This window comes from Ciona intestinalis, chromosome 1 (genome assembly GCF_000224145.3).
Source record: "Ciona intestinalis chromosome 1, KH, whole genome shotgun sequence".
Classification (NCBI taxonomy): domain Eukaryota; kingdom Metazoa; phylum Chordata; class Ascidiacea; order Phlebobranchia; family Cionidae; genus Ciona; species Ciona intestinalis.
Window position 1 is genome coordinate 160948 of NC_020166.2, and position 15259 is coordinate 176206.

The 15259-nt window shown below is 37.7% G+C and overlaps 3 protein-coding genes across 4 annotated transcripts; 2 read left to right on the forward strand and 1 right to left on the reverse strand.

The window, feature by feature from the left end:
• Positions 1–2379: 2379 nt before the first annotated feature.
• LOC100183834 (dnaJ homolog subfamily B member 9) lies at positions 2380–6320 on the forward strand. Its single transcript, XM_002129437.4, has 5 exons — positions 2380–2700; positions 3168–3360; positions 3547–3633; positions 4540–4613; positions 5434–6320. Exons 1-5 carry the CDS (start codon positions 2475–2477, stop codon positions 5517–5519), a joined length of 666 nt encoding a protein of 221 aa, XP_002129473.1. The 5' UTR covers positions 2380–2474; the 3' UTR covers positions 5520–6320.
• Positions 6265–9064, forward strand: LOC100186199 (N-alpha-acetyltransferase 10). The gene is made up of 5 exons (XM_002129375.4): positions 6265–6421; positions 6922–7125; positions 7440–7528; positions 7789–7945; positions 8539–9064. The coding sequence occupies exons 1-5, from the start codon at positions 6401–6403 to the stop codon at positions 8725–8727; spliced, it is 660 nt and encodes a 219-aa protein (XP_002129411.1). The 5' UTR covers positions 6265–6400; the 3' UTR covers positions 8728–9064.
• A 324-nt stretch (positions 9065–9388) lies between these two features.
• LOC104266817 (EF-hand calcium-binding domain-containing protein 12-like) lies at positions 9389–15080 on the reverse strand. 2 transcript variants are annotated; one of them, XM_009863947.3, is made up of 7 exons: positions 14959–15080; positions 14378–14438; positions 13639–13688; positions 13154–13349; positions 11155–11264; positions 10596–10685; positions 9389–10311 (listed from the first exon to the last, which is right to left on the reverse strand). In XM_009863947.3, the coding sequence occupies exons 1-7, from the start codon at positions 14967–14969 to the stop codon at positions 10026–10028; spliced, it is 804 nt and encodes a 267-aa protein (XP_009862249.2). In that variant the 5' UTR covers positions 14970–15080; the 3' UTR covers positions 9389–10025. The 2 variants fall into 2 exon arrangements, with proteins under 2 accessions (XP_009862249.2, XP_018671427.1); XM_018815882.2 differs by lacking the exons at positions 13154–13349; positions 13639–13688; positions 14378–14438; positions 14959–15080 and adding an exon at positions 12039–12743.
• Positions 15081–15259: the final 179 nt, after the last annotated feature.

Here is a 15259-nt window from a genome sequence, read left to right on the forward strand (position 1 = left end):
TGAAAAAGTGTCCTATCTTCCCCACTTTATCATAGCATCACATATTACTTTGGACAGTTGTATTTTGATCCTGTAGCTCGTGTTGTTGATTGACGGCGCATTCATTCACATATAAACAAAACGGGGATGACAGCGGCATTTCGTGCATGGAATTTATTTCACGGAAGACTATTCTAAACTGACAGTCCTTTGATTTTAAATACGATGCCCCCTGTTGCGTATACAAGAAATTTAAAAGTAAACCAACATTGAATGCGACATTTTTTGTAAAATGTTATCATTTCAGAACAATCCGAACTCTGGCTTCAATATATATATACGTGGAGTGATGTCTCACTTTACGGTCATTCAGTTACGTGATAATTAGGAAAATATTGGTTCTGCTACTGCTTGCATTTGTTTTCGCTGCAAAAGATGCAATCATTCATTCACTTATTCGTATTCTCGAAACAGGTTCCATTCAAGCTTCTATAATACAATAAACGCAACTAATTTTAATGACTTTATAGGAATATGTCTAAGTAGTTACTCTTTACGCGTGCCTGGCAATACCTCGTCTAAAAGTAACGATAGACTTTGATTTTTTAATGACATCACAAGGACAAAGTGACAATATGGCGTATAAGGCGAAAACCCGAATACATAAAACACAAGCATTACAAAACACACATAGACGTGGCAAGACACATACACAAGAAAGAAGGCAATTAACGTAGTGAAACACAATTCAAATGATTAATCTGCGATGATGGAGACAGGTATTTCCTTGCTGTGCAAACACGGCAGGAAATTATAACAATGCTAAGACATTAACGTAATGATAAACCATATACCATATTAATATAACTGTACCAGCATGTAACATATATAGTAGGGTGGGGGAAGATGGGACACCGTGATCTCATAACATCCAAATACCCTGATCGTGTTTTAAACACTTAACAACAGTCTATGGGAGTCGTAAAGAAGGCGGTTTTATAATTCTTTCACGTTCCTTTTTTGTTTACTATTAAATTTGACGAGAAAATAAAATGAAAAGGTGTCCCATCTTCCCCTATACCCTACTATATTATTCAATCTATAAACTTCTTAAATGCTAAAGTTTAATCTATACACACACACACGTCTACCACTACACAAGTATCATTGATTCATTTATTCGCCTCCTCGAAGCAGCAGCTCGATTCCGTATACAGTGGCGACGTGTCCATCTGCCGTCTTATGGTGCAGGGGGGCCCTCTGTCGGCCAAATGGTAGAGTCCCATTAGCATATACATATATACAGATATTATTATTATATATTTTTTGGGGCATTTAACCTTTCGGTTTTTCACACCGCAATCATGACAGTAAATTTTACAAAAACTAGGCAGTACCGGAATAAAATGAGAATATGGTCTCCTCACTTGATCTCCTGGAATCGTGATGGCCAATTTTATTCTTGTGCATTTTATTTGCGTCGTTGAGTATGGGATACATGATTAAGAGATTCAATGGCTGCGGGGTAATGGGTTCAAAGCTCGTCGCTGCCACCATTGTGGGCGTATGCGTATTCAGGCAACGTAGTAGGGCGGGGTCATGTGGCTTTCCACCAACGCCAGCCACATAAGCTATAAAGGTATTTTGATCCTGTTTTTAATTTGCGGAAGCTTCAATTAAAGTCACCACGTTTAGTTGTTTTACTTTATTTTGCAACAATCCAACTTTACCTTGTACTCTTGCAAAATAAAATATCAGTTAAATTTCTGCTTTATGACGTGGTAGTGATATATGACGTCGGACTGGATACGTCATGGAAGAGTGACGTCAGACTTTCAAACGTCACTATGTGTCGTTAGACTTGTTGTGCAAAAGAACTAGGTGTACAGATATATGTATAGTAGAGTAGGGTTAGGCAAGACGGGACACCTTTAACATATAATATCAAAATATCTTGATCGTGTTTTAAACATTAAACAACGGTCTATGGTAGTCGTGAGGATATGGTTTTATAATTGTTTGAATTTTCTTTGTTTACTATCAAATGGGACAAAAAAAGAGAGCGAAAAGGTGTTCCATCTTCCCCAACCTACTATACATATCTTACAAACCGGGAGCTTTTGTGGCCGTGTTCAATATCTTTTACGAAAGTCGCCAACAAAAATATAGCCACTTTTAAAACTGAAACGTGCTCATTCATTAGAGCTCGGCTCTTTTGTTTAACTGTCAATCATACCAAATATTTGACTCGGCTGGATCTACATTTCGTAAAAATTATAAGTTTTAGGTATTTTTTAGTATTTTCTATAAATTGTCTTGACGCATTTTAAGTTTTAGTTTCAAAACTTCTATGTGTTGTTTGGAGTAGATGGCGCGTAACGAACATGGCGTGTCTTTTCAGTCGTTCGGTTTGTTATTATTGTACTGAGAATCTATGTGAAAGTACAGAGCGTTAATGCAGTTTTTAAAATATACCGTTAAAATCTGTAGTTAGCATGAAAAATCTTCGGTCTCCATGTTTTCTGTTCATTTTTCTTCTATTTTCAATGTTATGTGCATTAGTTACTTCATCGCAACGAGATTATTACACAATTCTCGGGGTCGGTCGAACTGCTACAACGAAAGAAATCAAATCTGCGTTCCGTAAGCTTGCGTTAAAATATCACCCGGATAAAAATAAAGAGCCAGACGCGGAAGCAAAATTTAGAGACATTGCAGAAGGTATATAACTTGTTTTTAAAGTATTATTTGGTGCCAGTAAAGAAATGAAAGAATCCTATCCTTACGTTAATCCTAACCACTAAGCCCATAACCACTGACCCCCTATAACCAACCTCTAACACTTTCCACCAGCCTAATCTGTACCACACCATTCTTCACTATTGCCAGAAGTATCCCTTTTGTAGACAATGTATATGTATTACATTTTGACATTTCCTGCATGCAGCTTATAATCAATCCTTCCCAATGTTATCTGCTAACCTCTAACCCCTAATACTAACCCATAAAACTTTTCACAGCGTAATCTATAAAGCACTGGAAGATTCTTCACTAGTGCTAATACTGCTGTAGACTCCTACTGTGTGGGATAAAAAACATTCGTCCTGTTATTCCTTAAAAACTCTTGCCTGAAATAATACTGTGCAGGCCAAAACATTGTTTTGATATAATATTACATCTTAATACAGCTTATCAGGTATTATCTGACAAGCAAAAGCGTCAACGCTATGACCAGTATGGAGATGATGGTTTGAACGACAATATGGGGGGAAGTAGCGATGGGGGAAACTTTCATGACCATTTCCGCTCCCATTTTAACATGCACGACTTTTTCAAAGATTTCGACGATATGTTTCATGAGCATAAAAAACACCACAAGCGGTAAATTTTTTTTGCCTGGGAATTTTTTCTATGCTTTTCACAGTGATTATCAAATTCTAAGAAGTTTCTTTAATTTTATAGGTAAAGATACTAATTCTTTTCCCTTAATTTTTTAGATTTTTAGCTAGTAGTTTTACAAGTTATCTTCTGTAGATGGTTTCAATAAAAAAATCTTGTTTTTCCCAGGGCTTCTGAAGGTTTTAATGATTTCTTTGACATGCCAAACATGTTTACCGACTTCCAAAGTGACGACTCAGCTTCTTTCTTCCCAGAGTGAGTTATAACTTCTGTCTATTGTATAGACTCTAAATCATGGCTTCCCAAATTTTTGCCTGCCACCTTTTTTTCTAACATCTTCACAACACTTCATGGTCAATACTTAATAGTATAATAAATATGAATGAATGAATGTAATTTACTTTATCCTCACGTGGCTGGAAAATGACAGTCGTTATCACACGGGTTTAACACTTCGTGCCAGCTTACGAGTTACCATGTATGTTACTATTGGGTGATTATTTTTGAGATTTTTTTATGTATGGCTGATAATTTGGACAACCTATTAGTGACCACTGGGTTGGAGCAATTGCCGTTAAATGTCTTGCTCAAGGACACATATGCCCACAATGGTAGCAGCGTCAAGCCTTGAACTCATTACCTCTGGGTTACAGGCAGGCGCCCCAACCAACCACTATGCCATGGTCCCAGATATATGCAGTATTTTGTGTAAAATTTGTAAACTCTCGGAAATTAGTGAACTCCTTAAGTTCATACCCTTCCAGTTTAGGTTAAAGATATGATTTGGTAAACAGCAGCTGCACAGCTGGTTTCAATGTGGTTGATCTACATACCAGTATAAGTATACCACAGTAATCACACAGTGTTTGAGGGTAACAATTTCGTTTGTGGCAAATCAATTACGATCCTAATGTTTATTTAGTTCTAATGTAATAAATAAATGAATGTAACTTATTATCCTCATGTGACCCGATAACAGTTTAAGTTATTTATATTTCAAGTTAGTTATTGTCGAACATGAATGGTCAAACTAGTATGTCTTATTGGATGTTAGTATGTTACTTGAGTTATAATTATTAGCACAGTTTAATCCAGATTTACAAAATTGCGCCAAGAAAGCCCCTTAATTTTACCTTTAATATAACTTTAATGTATTCACAGTATTGATAGTTTTCATTTTCAAAACATGGAAGGTTCCCATTCACATCAAACTTTTACTTCAAGTAAAGTCAGAGGTGAGAATTTATTGTGTTCTTGATATTTATCAACGTTTTGTGTTTTTTTTATGTTTTGACCAATAGCGGTAACAAGCTTTCACATTTGGCGACGTCCATATGGTAGAACCCTAAGTGTGGGGGGTAAAGTGTGCCAACTCTGTCCTAAATCCCAGGTCCCATGGCATGCCTCACTGTAGGGCCTCACCCATATAGAATAGAATGTGCATATACAATGTTGTGGTAATGGGTCAACTCTGGCTTAAATCCCAGGTCCCATGGTGTGCCTCACTGTAGGGCCTCACCCATATAGAATAGAATGTGCATATACAATGTTGTGGTAATGGGTCAACTCTGGCTTAAATCCCAGGTCCCATGGCATGCCTCACTGTAGGACCTCACCCATATAGAATAAAATGTGCTTATACAATGTTGGGGTAATGAGCCAACTCTGTCCTAAATCCCAGGTCCCATGGCATGCCTCACTGTAGGACCTCACCCATATAGAATAAAATGTGCTTATACAATGTTGGGGTAATGAGCCAACTCTGTCTTAAATCCCAGGTCCCATGGCATGCCTCACTGTAGGGCCTCACCCATATAGAATAGAATGTGCATATACAATGTTGGGGTAATGGGTCAACTCTGGTCTAAATCCCAGGTCCCATGGCATGCCTCACTGTAGGGCCTCACCCATATAGAATAGAATGTGCATATACAATGTTGTGGTAATGGGTCAACTCTGGCTTAAATCCCAGGTCCCATGGCATGCCTCACTGTAGGACCTCACCCATATAGAATGTGCGAAAAGCAATTCCTTATACAACTCTTTTCTATTTAGGTTCCCGTCAAAACTGTAAAACTGTTACGAAAACTGTAAATGGCGTTACAACCACGTACACAACATGTACAAACGATGAACTATAGTGAAATGCAAGACATTTTCTAATAGGAAGTTTATATTAAAAAAATTTTATTGTAAAATGCCTAAAAAAATGTATATTAATGACTATGATATTTTTAAGTACACATTTTCATCAAAGCTTTAAATTTTTGGTTCAGTGTTTTACTCGTTGGCTGCAATATGGGTGTTCTGTGTAACTTTATTATACGTACTCACTATGTTTATTTATGGTTGTAATTAACGCTGTTGGAGGATTATATGAAGATACATATGCAAGCTTTAGGGATTTAGTTAAAATTAATTTTAAATTTGAATTTAATTATTTTTTTTTTACTTTTTAAGCCATCTTTTATTAATTACAATTTGATACAACAGTGGTTTTTGCTTTTCTGATGTGAATTTTAAAAGTTATCACACCAAAACTGACAAATAAATGCATCTTTATTTCTGTAAAATAGTTTTTTTTTAAATACCCCTATGAAATGTTATTACTGTTATATCAAATATGCTGTTTTACTTTTTATCGGATATACTTTCTCCGTCCATATTTAATGTAAAGTAAAAATCTTTATAAAGTATTAGCTTATAAATATTGCCGGGTACATTTTTTTTCATGACATTCCGTAATTTTTTCGACATTTCCTTGGAAATTTTTTTTTGTTATAAATTTTGTTTTAGGTGTAACGGATAGAAATGGCAGTTAAAGATTTGTTCTCTTTCAATGTAACTTTATAAGTCACTAATTTTGGTGTTTTTTCGTCTTTTTGGGTGCGGAATTTTCTATATATATTTTGTAGAATCTGGTTTTATCATTAAATATGTTTTAGATCGTTAGGTGGTTCGTAAAAGTTTGTAAATTCTTGGTGGAAATACTTTTGTGATTTTTTTGCATGGGAGAAACAACATGAACATTCGAAACTCAACGGTAAGTTAGTTCATGTACAATGGTACCTGCATCTAACCCATAGGTTATCGGTTCAAGGCTTACTGCTGCTACTGTCAAGGTGTATGAAAAAGAACACCCATGTTTTAACAGCCGACTTTGCGCAGTTGGTATAACTAAAAGATAGAAAATTAAAATTTTTAGTGTAAAATGACATAAGTTAAACCATGCACAATGGTAAGCTGCTACCGTTGTGGGCGTATGTATCATTGTGCAAAACACTTAACAGCAATTGCTCCAACTGCTACCGACGAGGTATATGAAAAAGAACATGTAACAACTGATGTTGGAACTTGTTGCGTAGTTTGGTATATCTAAAATGCTAGGAAGCTTAAATTTTTTAGTTTAAAATTAAAAAAGAAATAGAAAATTTTGTGTAAAAAGACATTTTTTGTAAAAAAACATAAAATAGGTTTGTTTGTGTAAAAAGACTTAAAAAAGTTTCTTGCATAAAATATATAACTTTGTTGTTTTTTCCACAGCCAGCTGATTTGATGAACATGCAGCATTGCAACTTACTTTGCTTGCCCGAAAACTACCAGATGAAATATTACTTTTACCATGGTTTATCATGGCCACAACTATCATATGTTGCTGAAGACGCAAAGGGGAATATTGTGGGCTATGTCCTCGCTAAGATGGAAGAAGACCCGGATGAAGCAACCCATGGACATATTACTTCACTGGTAAGCATTTGTATGAAATTGCCTTATTCTCGCATGGTGGGCAACGACAGTCGTTATAACATGGGTGTTCTGTTTCATACACCTCATGCCTGCTTACCAGTTACCACGTGTCCACGTATGTAAATTAGTTGGTGTTTTTTGGGGGAACTTTTATTGCTTTTTACAGTATATGAGTATTTTCCTGTTGCACAAAGCTATTGATCTGGTTTACACAATTACTTGCCCACATAAGCCCACAATGGTAGCAGCAAAGATATAACTTGTACTTCATTTAAGCTGTGGTTTTTACATGGTTAATACACTACTTTAATTAGGCTGTAAAGAGATCCCACCGCAGACTTGGTTTAGCACGCAAATTGATGGACCATGCATCACGTGCCATGGTGGAATCGTTTAAAGCTAAGTAGGTTCTTACTTGATTCTATATCTGTATATGTATTCACCAATCTATTATGGGGGGTCAAACTCTATTTTGAAATGGTATTTTTAGTTTTTACATTTCTTACGAGACTGGCCAACAGTTATGGTGGAATTGTTTAAGTAGGTTTTATTGGAAGAAAAATGTGCGTAACGATGCAACCGATGCAATGGAGAGTCCGCTTTAAAGAGGATTGATCCAAAGATTAATTATCTTAGTAATTATAAGCTTTGTATTATTAACAGATACGTCTCACTCCATGTGCGAGTTAGCAACAGAGCAGCATTGAGACTTTACGCACACACGCTCAAGTTTGAACAGAGCGAAGTAGAAGCAAAGTATTACGCGGATGGTGAAGATGCCTACGCCATGAAACGGGATCTAACTAAACTACTCGATGAGGTTGGTGGCTGTAAGCTGTTTGATTGTTTAAAGTTTAAACTAATCTTTGTATATTTGTTTTTCTATATGGGTGAGGTCCTTGTCGAGGACGTGGGATGTGAGCCAGAATTAGCCAATTACCCCAACATTTTGTTTGCACATTATACTCTATATGGGTGAGGTCCTACAGTGAGGCATGCCATGGAACCTGGGATTTAGACCAGAGTTGGCTCATTACCCCAACATTGTATATGCACATTCTATTCTATATGAGTGAGGCACGCCGTGGGACCTGGGATTTAGGCCAGAGTTGGCCCATTACCCCAACATTGTATATGCACATTCTATTCTATATGGGTAAGGGAAGGTCCTACAGTGAGGCACGCCATGGGACCTGGGATTTAGGCCAGAGTTGGCTCATTACCTCAACAACCAGTCAGCATATTTAATATTTTAAGTCTTTTATGCGACCAATGCAACTCTCCATTGTCCATATATATTTAAGTCGATAACTGTGTGTCTGAATATTTTCATATTGTTGACAATTCAGACAAACCATTAGTTATAACTGGTTTCCACATACATCTATCACACCCACATTCTCCCATATATAGTTCAGTGAACCAAAGAAACTTTTTCTTCCTTTTCGTGAAAAACAACCAGCCCAAGTTACCCCGCAAGTTGCTGTGATAGAAGACACCACAGAAGACTTTGTGGACAACGAGAACTCGCAATCTGGACTCAGTGTGTTAGCAGAAGACAACCTTATTAAAGAATTTAAAGACTCTGCCTCCATGACTTAGTTTAAATCCTGCTTGTGTTGATTCTAACAGAATGCATGTTGAGTGAATGTGAATGCATGTCATTGTATTTCACAATTTCGCGGTTCATAGTTTTATAAACACACAGAGATTGGTGCTTTCTTAAAAAAAACATCGTTCTGATCAAAATGCGTTGGAAAAAAATGTGAAGTTTTTCATCAATCGTTGCTATGAGAGTAAATTTTTTATTACAAATTTAAAAAACGATGGAGGTATTAAATGAAACTATGTATCTTTTCTTGTGGACAACTTAATACATTATACCTAAGTTGTATAATATTATAACAACCTTGTCACAATTAAAGCTTTTATTTACGGCAATCTAGGCTGCGGTTTACAACGTACCACGCGATAGCGTGTCCAAAATATAATGACCGAGAAAAACTAAGGTTATCAAGATTCCAGACTCTGCAGAAACCTGATGTCAATGCGCACATAGACCCAAGAAAGAATAAGTTACAATATTATAGACCAGTAGTGCCCAGCCTTTTGCAAACAATTTAATACAAATCAAATATACATACATGTATTAGGAGAAAATTTTGGAAAACAAGTTTGTTTGTCATGTATGGTTTGGCTTCGTAGCACAGTTGGTTAGCGCACCTGCAACTAACCCAACGGTAATAGGTTCAAGGCTTGTCGCTGCTACCATTGTGGGCATATGTGTTCTTGGCGCAATTACTCCAAGTGCAAAATCAGGAGGTTTCAGATTCAAATTTAAACCACTATATGGATTTGATTCTTGAACTTTCACTTGAATAAACGAACGTAACTTTTTTTATCTTTGTGTGGCAGGGCAACAACAGTCGTTATAACAGGTGTTTTGTTTCACACACCTCGTGCCTGCTTATGAGTTACCTTGCATGTAACTTATTTATCCTCACATGACGGGGCAACGACAGTGGTTATAACATAGGTGTTTTGTTTCACACACCTCGTGCCTGCTTATGAGTTACCTTGTATGTAACTTATTTACCCTCATATGGCGGGGCAATGACAGTGGTTATAACACGGGTGTTCTGTTTCATACACCTCCTAGCCGTTTGTGAGTTCCCACGTATGTAACTTAGTAGGTGTTTTTTAGGGATTTTACTTGCCATTGCTTTCTACAGTATTTGAGTATTCTCCTTTTGTACAAAGCAACTGGCCTGATTAACACATTACAGAATTTCTTTTGGGTACCCCAAAAAATTCAGATAATCATAAAAGAAAATGATGAAAATAGTTTTAACAAAATAAGAACTTGATTAAAAACAATACAATCTGAATTCATATGATATTTAAATATGATAAACTTTTCGTGAATCCACGTTCCCATATTTAACATATTTTCCATCAGTGGGCCAAGTCTTTTCATTATTATCATATCCATAATTTGCGCGGTGACCGTTATGAGGTTTTTTTTTGACTTGATAAAATGAAGTGTTTTTGCTTCTTGCAGCATCGCATGCAGGTAAGGGGTGCGAGGTGCATGGTGACAAACATAACCTCAACTTGTCCATTAAATGGCCCGGCCAGAATGCATTCGGAATTGGCCTTTCCCTTCTTATGGTTGGCTCTAATGTACTGGAAATGAAATATTTTTTATTCGCACAATTTTAGGTATAAATAATTTACATAGAAAATTAATCTATGTATTTTTGTTTTTTTTATAGTTTTTATTGGAATTTAGCTTCCAAAAACAGACAAAATGCAAGGTTTTATAAGAATTTAAATTTTTAATTAAGGCAAATATTCCTTTGCACAGTTTACAGGCATATTAACTATGGGAGACGTGAGGATACGGTTTTATAATTCTTTGAATGTTCTTTTTCCAAATTGTACAAGAAAATAGAATGAAAAGGTGTAACCTTGTTAAACGTTCATATTCTTCAAATGTCAACCAGCAATCCACTTTCCTACCAACTAATGCTCGCCCAGTGGACAGATTCACATGGTGCCTGTTGCAAAGTTGGTGAAACACCAGAGTGAAAACCAAATGAAAATAACATTTTTTCAATATGACAGCATGACACATAACTGTATATTTTTTAATTAAACCAATGAATGTAACTTGTTTGTTCTCGCTTGGTGGGAAATAACAGTCATTATAACATGTGTGTTCTGTTTCATAAGGCTCATGCCTGCTTACCACAAATGTAACTTGCTTTATCCTCGCTTGGTGGGGTAATGACAGTTGTTATAACACGGGTGTTCTGTTTCATACACCTCGTGTCACTTACGAGTTACCACGCATGTAACTTTGTGGCCCTTGTGGGTGATTGTTTTGATGCATGTCTGACAATTTAGACAACCCATTAGTGGCCATTGGGTTGAAGCAATTGCCGTTAAATGTCCCAGGGACACACACGCCCATTACTGGCTTAAGGACACATATGCTCACAACAGCAGCTATAAAAAAGGTTATACCTTTCTGGTGTTACATCTCGTAGCTTGGGAAATGTGATTAAGTTTGTTGTCGCCTTCTTCCTCACAGCACTTTCTGTTGTTGTGGTGTCAGCTGATGATATCTTGCTTTTCTAAACAATAAAATGTTATATTACTTATAGTTACCTGTAAGCAAGAACGAGGAAAGACTCTTAAGGACAATTGCTCCAACCCAGTGGTCGCTAATGGGTTGTTTAAATTGTCAGTTATACACAAAAACATTCTGCTACCAAGTTACATACATGGTAACTCGTAAGTGTGCACGAGGTGTATGAAACAGAACACCCGTGTTATAACGACTGTTGTTACCCCGCCATGCGAGGATAAATAAGTTACATACGTGGTAACTCGTAAGCGGGCACGAGGTGTATGAAACAGAACACCCGTGTTATAACGGCCTTCGTTGCCCCGCCATGCGAGGATAAATAAGTTACATACGTGGTAACTCGTAAGCAGGCACGAGGTGTATGAAACAGAACACCCGTGTTATAACGGACTTCGTTGCCCCGCCATGCGAGGATAAATAAGTTACATACGTGGTAACTCGTAAGCAGGCACGAGGTGTATGAAACAGAACACCCGTGTTATAACGACTGTTGTTGCCCCGCCATGCGAGGATAAATAAGTTACATACGTGGTAACTCGTAAGCGAGCACGAGGTGTATGAAGAAGAACACCTGTGTTATAACGACTGTCATTGCCCCGCCATGCGAGAGTAAATAAGTTTATTTATTCATATAGTAGGACTAAGAGTATAACAGTGTTATATTTTCTAGCCATGCGAGGATAAATTAGTTACATTCATATCTGGTTTTGAACCTAACAGGGCTAAGCTTGTTGTAACTGCATTGTGTATTCTTACTCACCTCTTGCTTTAAAGTGGTTCCAAACTGGTTATTTACTTGTGTCTGCACTCGTGATAAACCACTGACATTCAAACTATGAAGTGACACAACTCTATCTACTAATTCTGTCATTGATAATTTTGACTTCACTTTCCCAGGTTTTCCAAGCATTGAAAAATACATGTTATTAGACGATGCACTCATCATGCTCGACAATGTGTTATTAGACAGGATCCCTGAGCTCTGCTGTAATGAACAACTAAGATCTGAAGATATCTGTGTTGAATCCTCACTGTCAGTATTAGTAGATGTTTCTGTGCTGAATGAATCTTCGCTAATGCATTCATTTGGTGTGACATTGTTGAACACTCTGTCTCTTGAGGTGTTTTTACTTTGCAAAGTACTGTTTGATGCTTCAGAACCAGACATGCTAACTACTGACATATTTGATGGGAGCCTTGAGCTTTGTAACTGCCATGAAATCTAGAAATGCGAATACAGGAGCCAGCAACTGACTATACCTTACTATAACGTTTAAGTATATTCTAACATGTAGTCTGCTACTTCTGCTACCAGGCATAATGTAGATAATATTTTCGCGGCTCATCTGGTATAAAAATTGAGTGTATTTGCCCATTCCCTAAAGTCTTGCGGTACGGCATAGGAAATAAACCTATATTGGTGAGGTTCCATGGCATGGCTCGCCATTTGAGCCAGAGTTGGCCCATTACCCCAACATTGTATATGCACATTCTATTCTATATGGGTGAGGTCCTACAGTGAGGCATGCCATGGGACCTGAGATTTAAGCCAGAGTTGGCCTATTAACCCAACATTGTATATGCACATTCTATTCTATATGGGTGAGGTCCTACAGTGAGGCATGCCATGGGACCTGGGATTTAGACCAGAGTTGGCCCATTACCCCAACATGTATATGCACATTCTATTCTATATGGGTGAAGTCCTACAGTGAGGCACCATGGGCCCTGGGATTTAGACCAGAGTTAACCAGTTACCCCAGTTCTGGCATAAACCCCACTGCCTGTGGCCACACTGTAAAGCCTGAAATTTTAGCAAAATTCGACTCAATACCCCTAGTTACGGCATAAATCACAAGTGATGACCACAGCTACCTTTCTTCTTCTTTTCTTCTCATCGCTTATTTTCCAGAAGTCTTTGGATAGGGAGGATCCAGGTGGAGGCAGCTGCATCACATCTCGGATAGTTCCATCATCTCCTGGATGCAGGAGGACTTTCCTCAACAAGGTTTCCGATAGCACTACGTCATTTTCTTTGCAAATCCTCACGGCATCTTCAAATTCCTTTAGTCTGAAAAAATAAGAAAAAAATACTTTGAATAATCATCCAGCACTGTGGTTTGATTATTCTTTTTGGCATCCTCAGATACCCTCTTTGTATATTGAGGGGAAATAAGTGAATACTTTTGATTACCATTGTATAATGAAGAAAAAGATGCTAGTATGTAACTTACATTATCCTCGCATGGCGGAAAAACGACAGTCATTATAACACAACTGTTGTATTTCATGGACCACGTGCTAGCTTTCTTATGCACGAGGTGTTTAAATATTACACATTCCCTATTTGATGTCTGTACCTTATGTCTCTCTTCTTTTCTGTTTCACTGAGTTCAATTGGATTTGATTCCTATAAATTAAAAAAACAGGTTTGCAACTTAGCGTTTATTTCTTTAACATTTTTTATGTTTAAGATTTGATTGGAAGATGGTCGCTACATCAAGCAGACAAACAACGAGCCATTTATGTTTAATTATGTGCCACAGTGTAGCTAATCACCCCATTTCCCATGCGATATGCACAGACGGTGTTGGGGTAATGAAAAACTCTGGCCTAAATCCCAGGTCCCATGGCGTGCCTCACTGTAGGACCTCACCCATATAGAATAGAATGTGCATATACAATGTTGGGGTAATGGAACAAACTCTGGCCTAAATCCCAGGTCCCATGGCGTGCCTCGCTGTAGGACCTCACCCATATAGAATAGAATGTGCATATACAATGTTGGGGTAATGGGCCAACTCTGGTCTAAATCCCAGGTCCCATGGCATGCCTCACTGTAGAACCTCACCCGTATAGAATAGAATGTGCATATACAATGTTGGGGTAATGGGCCAACTCTGGCCTAAATCCCAGGTCCCATGGCATGCCTCACTGTAGGGCCTCACCCATATAGAATAGAATGTGCATACACATTGTTGGGGTAATGGGCCAACTCTGGCCTAAATCCCAGGACACATGGCGTGCCTCACTGTAGGACCTCACCCATATACAATTAATAGAATTGCTTTATTTTTGTTATAAATAAGAAACTGAAACCTCGTCATCAATTGAAGATAGTGTCCAACTTGATTCAATGCTTTGTAATGGTTGACCAACACTGCAATAAAACATGTATTAAATAACATTAGTTTTTCAAAACATAAATTTCCCATTATATATGCAATTTTAGAAGGGGGTGCAAGAATGGTTTTAGCAAGCAAAAAGATTAAAAGTGAAGAAGCTAAGAATGGTCATATTGTATTTTTAAAACTGTTTATGAGGAAAGCTGGACACCGTTTATATATTAACTGGCACGCTTTAGGCATCGCGATAAGCAGATGACATGACTCTAGAACGAGCTGGTTGTGCCACAGTTAAGAACCACTGCCAGGGGCGAATACAAGGGTGGGGTCACGGGCCCTTGAATAATATTTAGAAAAACAATTCAAATAGAAAAAAAAAAATTTTCAGTCAAGGTATGTTTTTATCGAGCACGTTGCGTTTTATACGCGGCCATTTTCTAAGCAAAAACTTGCCCCCCCCCCCCTTTTTAAACTCCTGGATACAACCCTGACCACTGCTATAGGGCATGCCACAGAATCTGAGATTTAAATATCTAGTTAACCAGTTTATTTCACCTTGATTCCATGTTCTTCAGTGCAGTTGATAAAACTTTCCAGAGTGACACTTCACTATTTTCATAAAAATATCTCAAAATCTCCTTAATGTCAAATGCGGATATCGGCAAAACTTTCTGCAACTATAAATGCATTTGATGTCAATATTGATATATTGAAACTTGACCGGCGCCGTGGCATAGTGGTTAGCGCGCCTGCCTGTAGCGCAGAGGTAATGGGTTCAAAGCTCGTCGCTGCTACCATTGTGGGCGTATGTGTTCTTGGGCAAGACACTTAACGGCAATTGCTCCAACCCAGTAGT

What these genes read in the sequence shown, in the direction of transcription:
- LOC100183834 (XM_002129437.4), top strand. Translation starts at nt 2,475, where the DNA reads ATGAAAAATCTTCGGTCTCCATGTTTTCTGTTCATTTTTCTTCTATTT. An exon ending in TCAGCTTCTTTCTTCCCAGA is followed by an intron (nt 3,634 to 4,539) that starts GTGAGTTATAAC and finishes ATGTATTCACAG; the next exon opens with TATTGATAGTTTTCATTTTC. An exon ending in TACTTCAAGTAAAGTCAGAG is followed by an intron (nt 4,614 to 5,433) that starts GTGAGAATTTAT and finishes TTTTCTATTTAG; the next exon opens with GTTCCCGTCAAAACTGTAAA.
- LOC100186199 (XM_002129375.4), top strand. Translation starts at nt 6,401, where the DNA reads ATGAACATTCGAAACTCAACG. An exon ending in GTGGAATCGTTTAAAGCTAA is followed by an intron (nt 7,529 to 7,788) that starts GTAGGTTCTTAC and finishes TATTATTAACAG; the next exon opens with ATACGTCTCACTCCATGTGC. An exon ending in TAACTAAACTACTCGATGAG is followed by an intron (nt 7,946 to 8,538) that starts GTTGGTGGCTGT and finishes TCCCATATATAG; the next exon opens with TTCAGTGAACCAAAGAAACT.
- LOC104266817 (XM_018815882.2), bottom strand. Translation starts at nt 12,461, where the DNA reads ATGTCAGTAGTTAGCATGTCTGGTTCTGAAGCATCAAACAGTACTTTG. An exon ending in GAACCACTTTAAAGCAAGAG is followed by an intron (nt 11,265 to 12,038) that starts GTGAGTAAGAAT and finishes TTTATTGTTTAG; the next exon opens with AAAAGCAAGATATCATCAGC. An exon ending in GAATATGAACGTTTAACAAG is followed by an intron (nt 10,312 to 10,595) that starts GTTACACCTTTT and finishes TTTCATTTCCAG; the next exon opens with TACATTAGAGCCAACCATAA.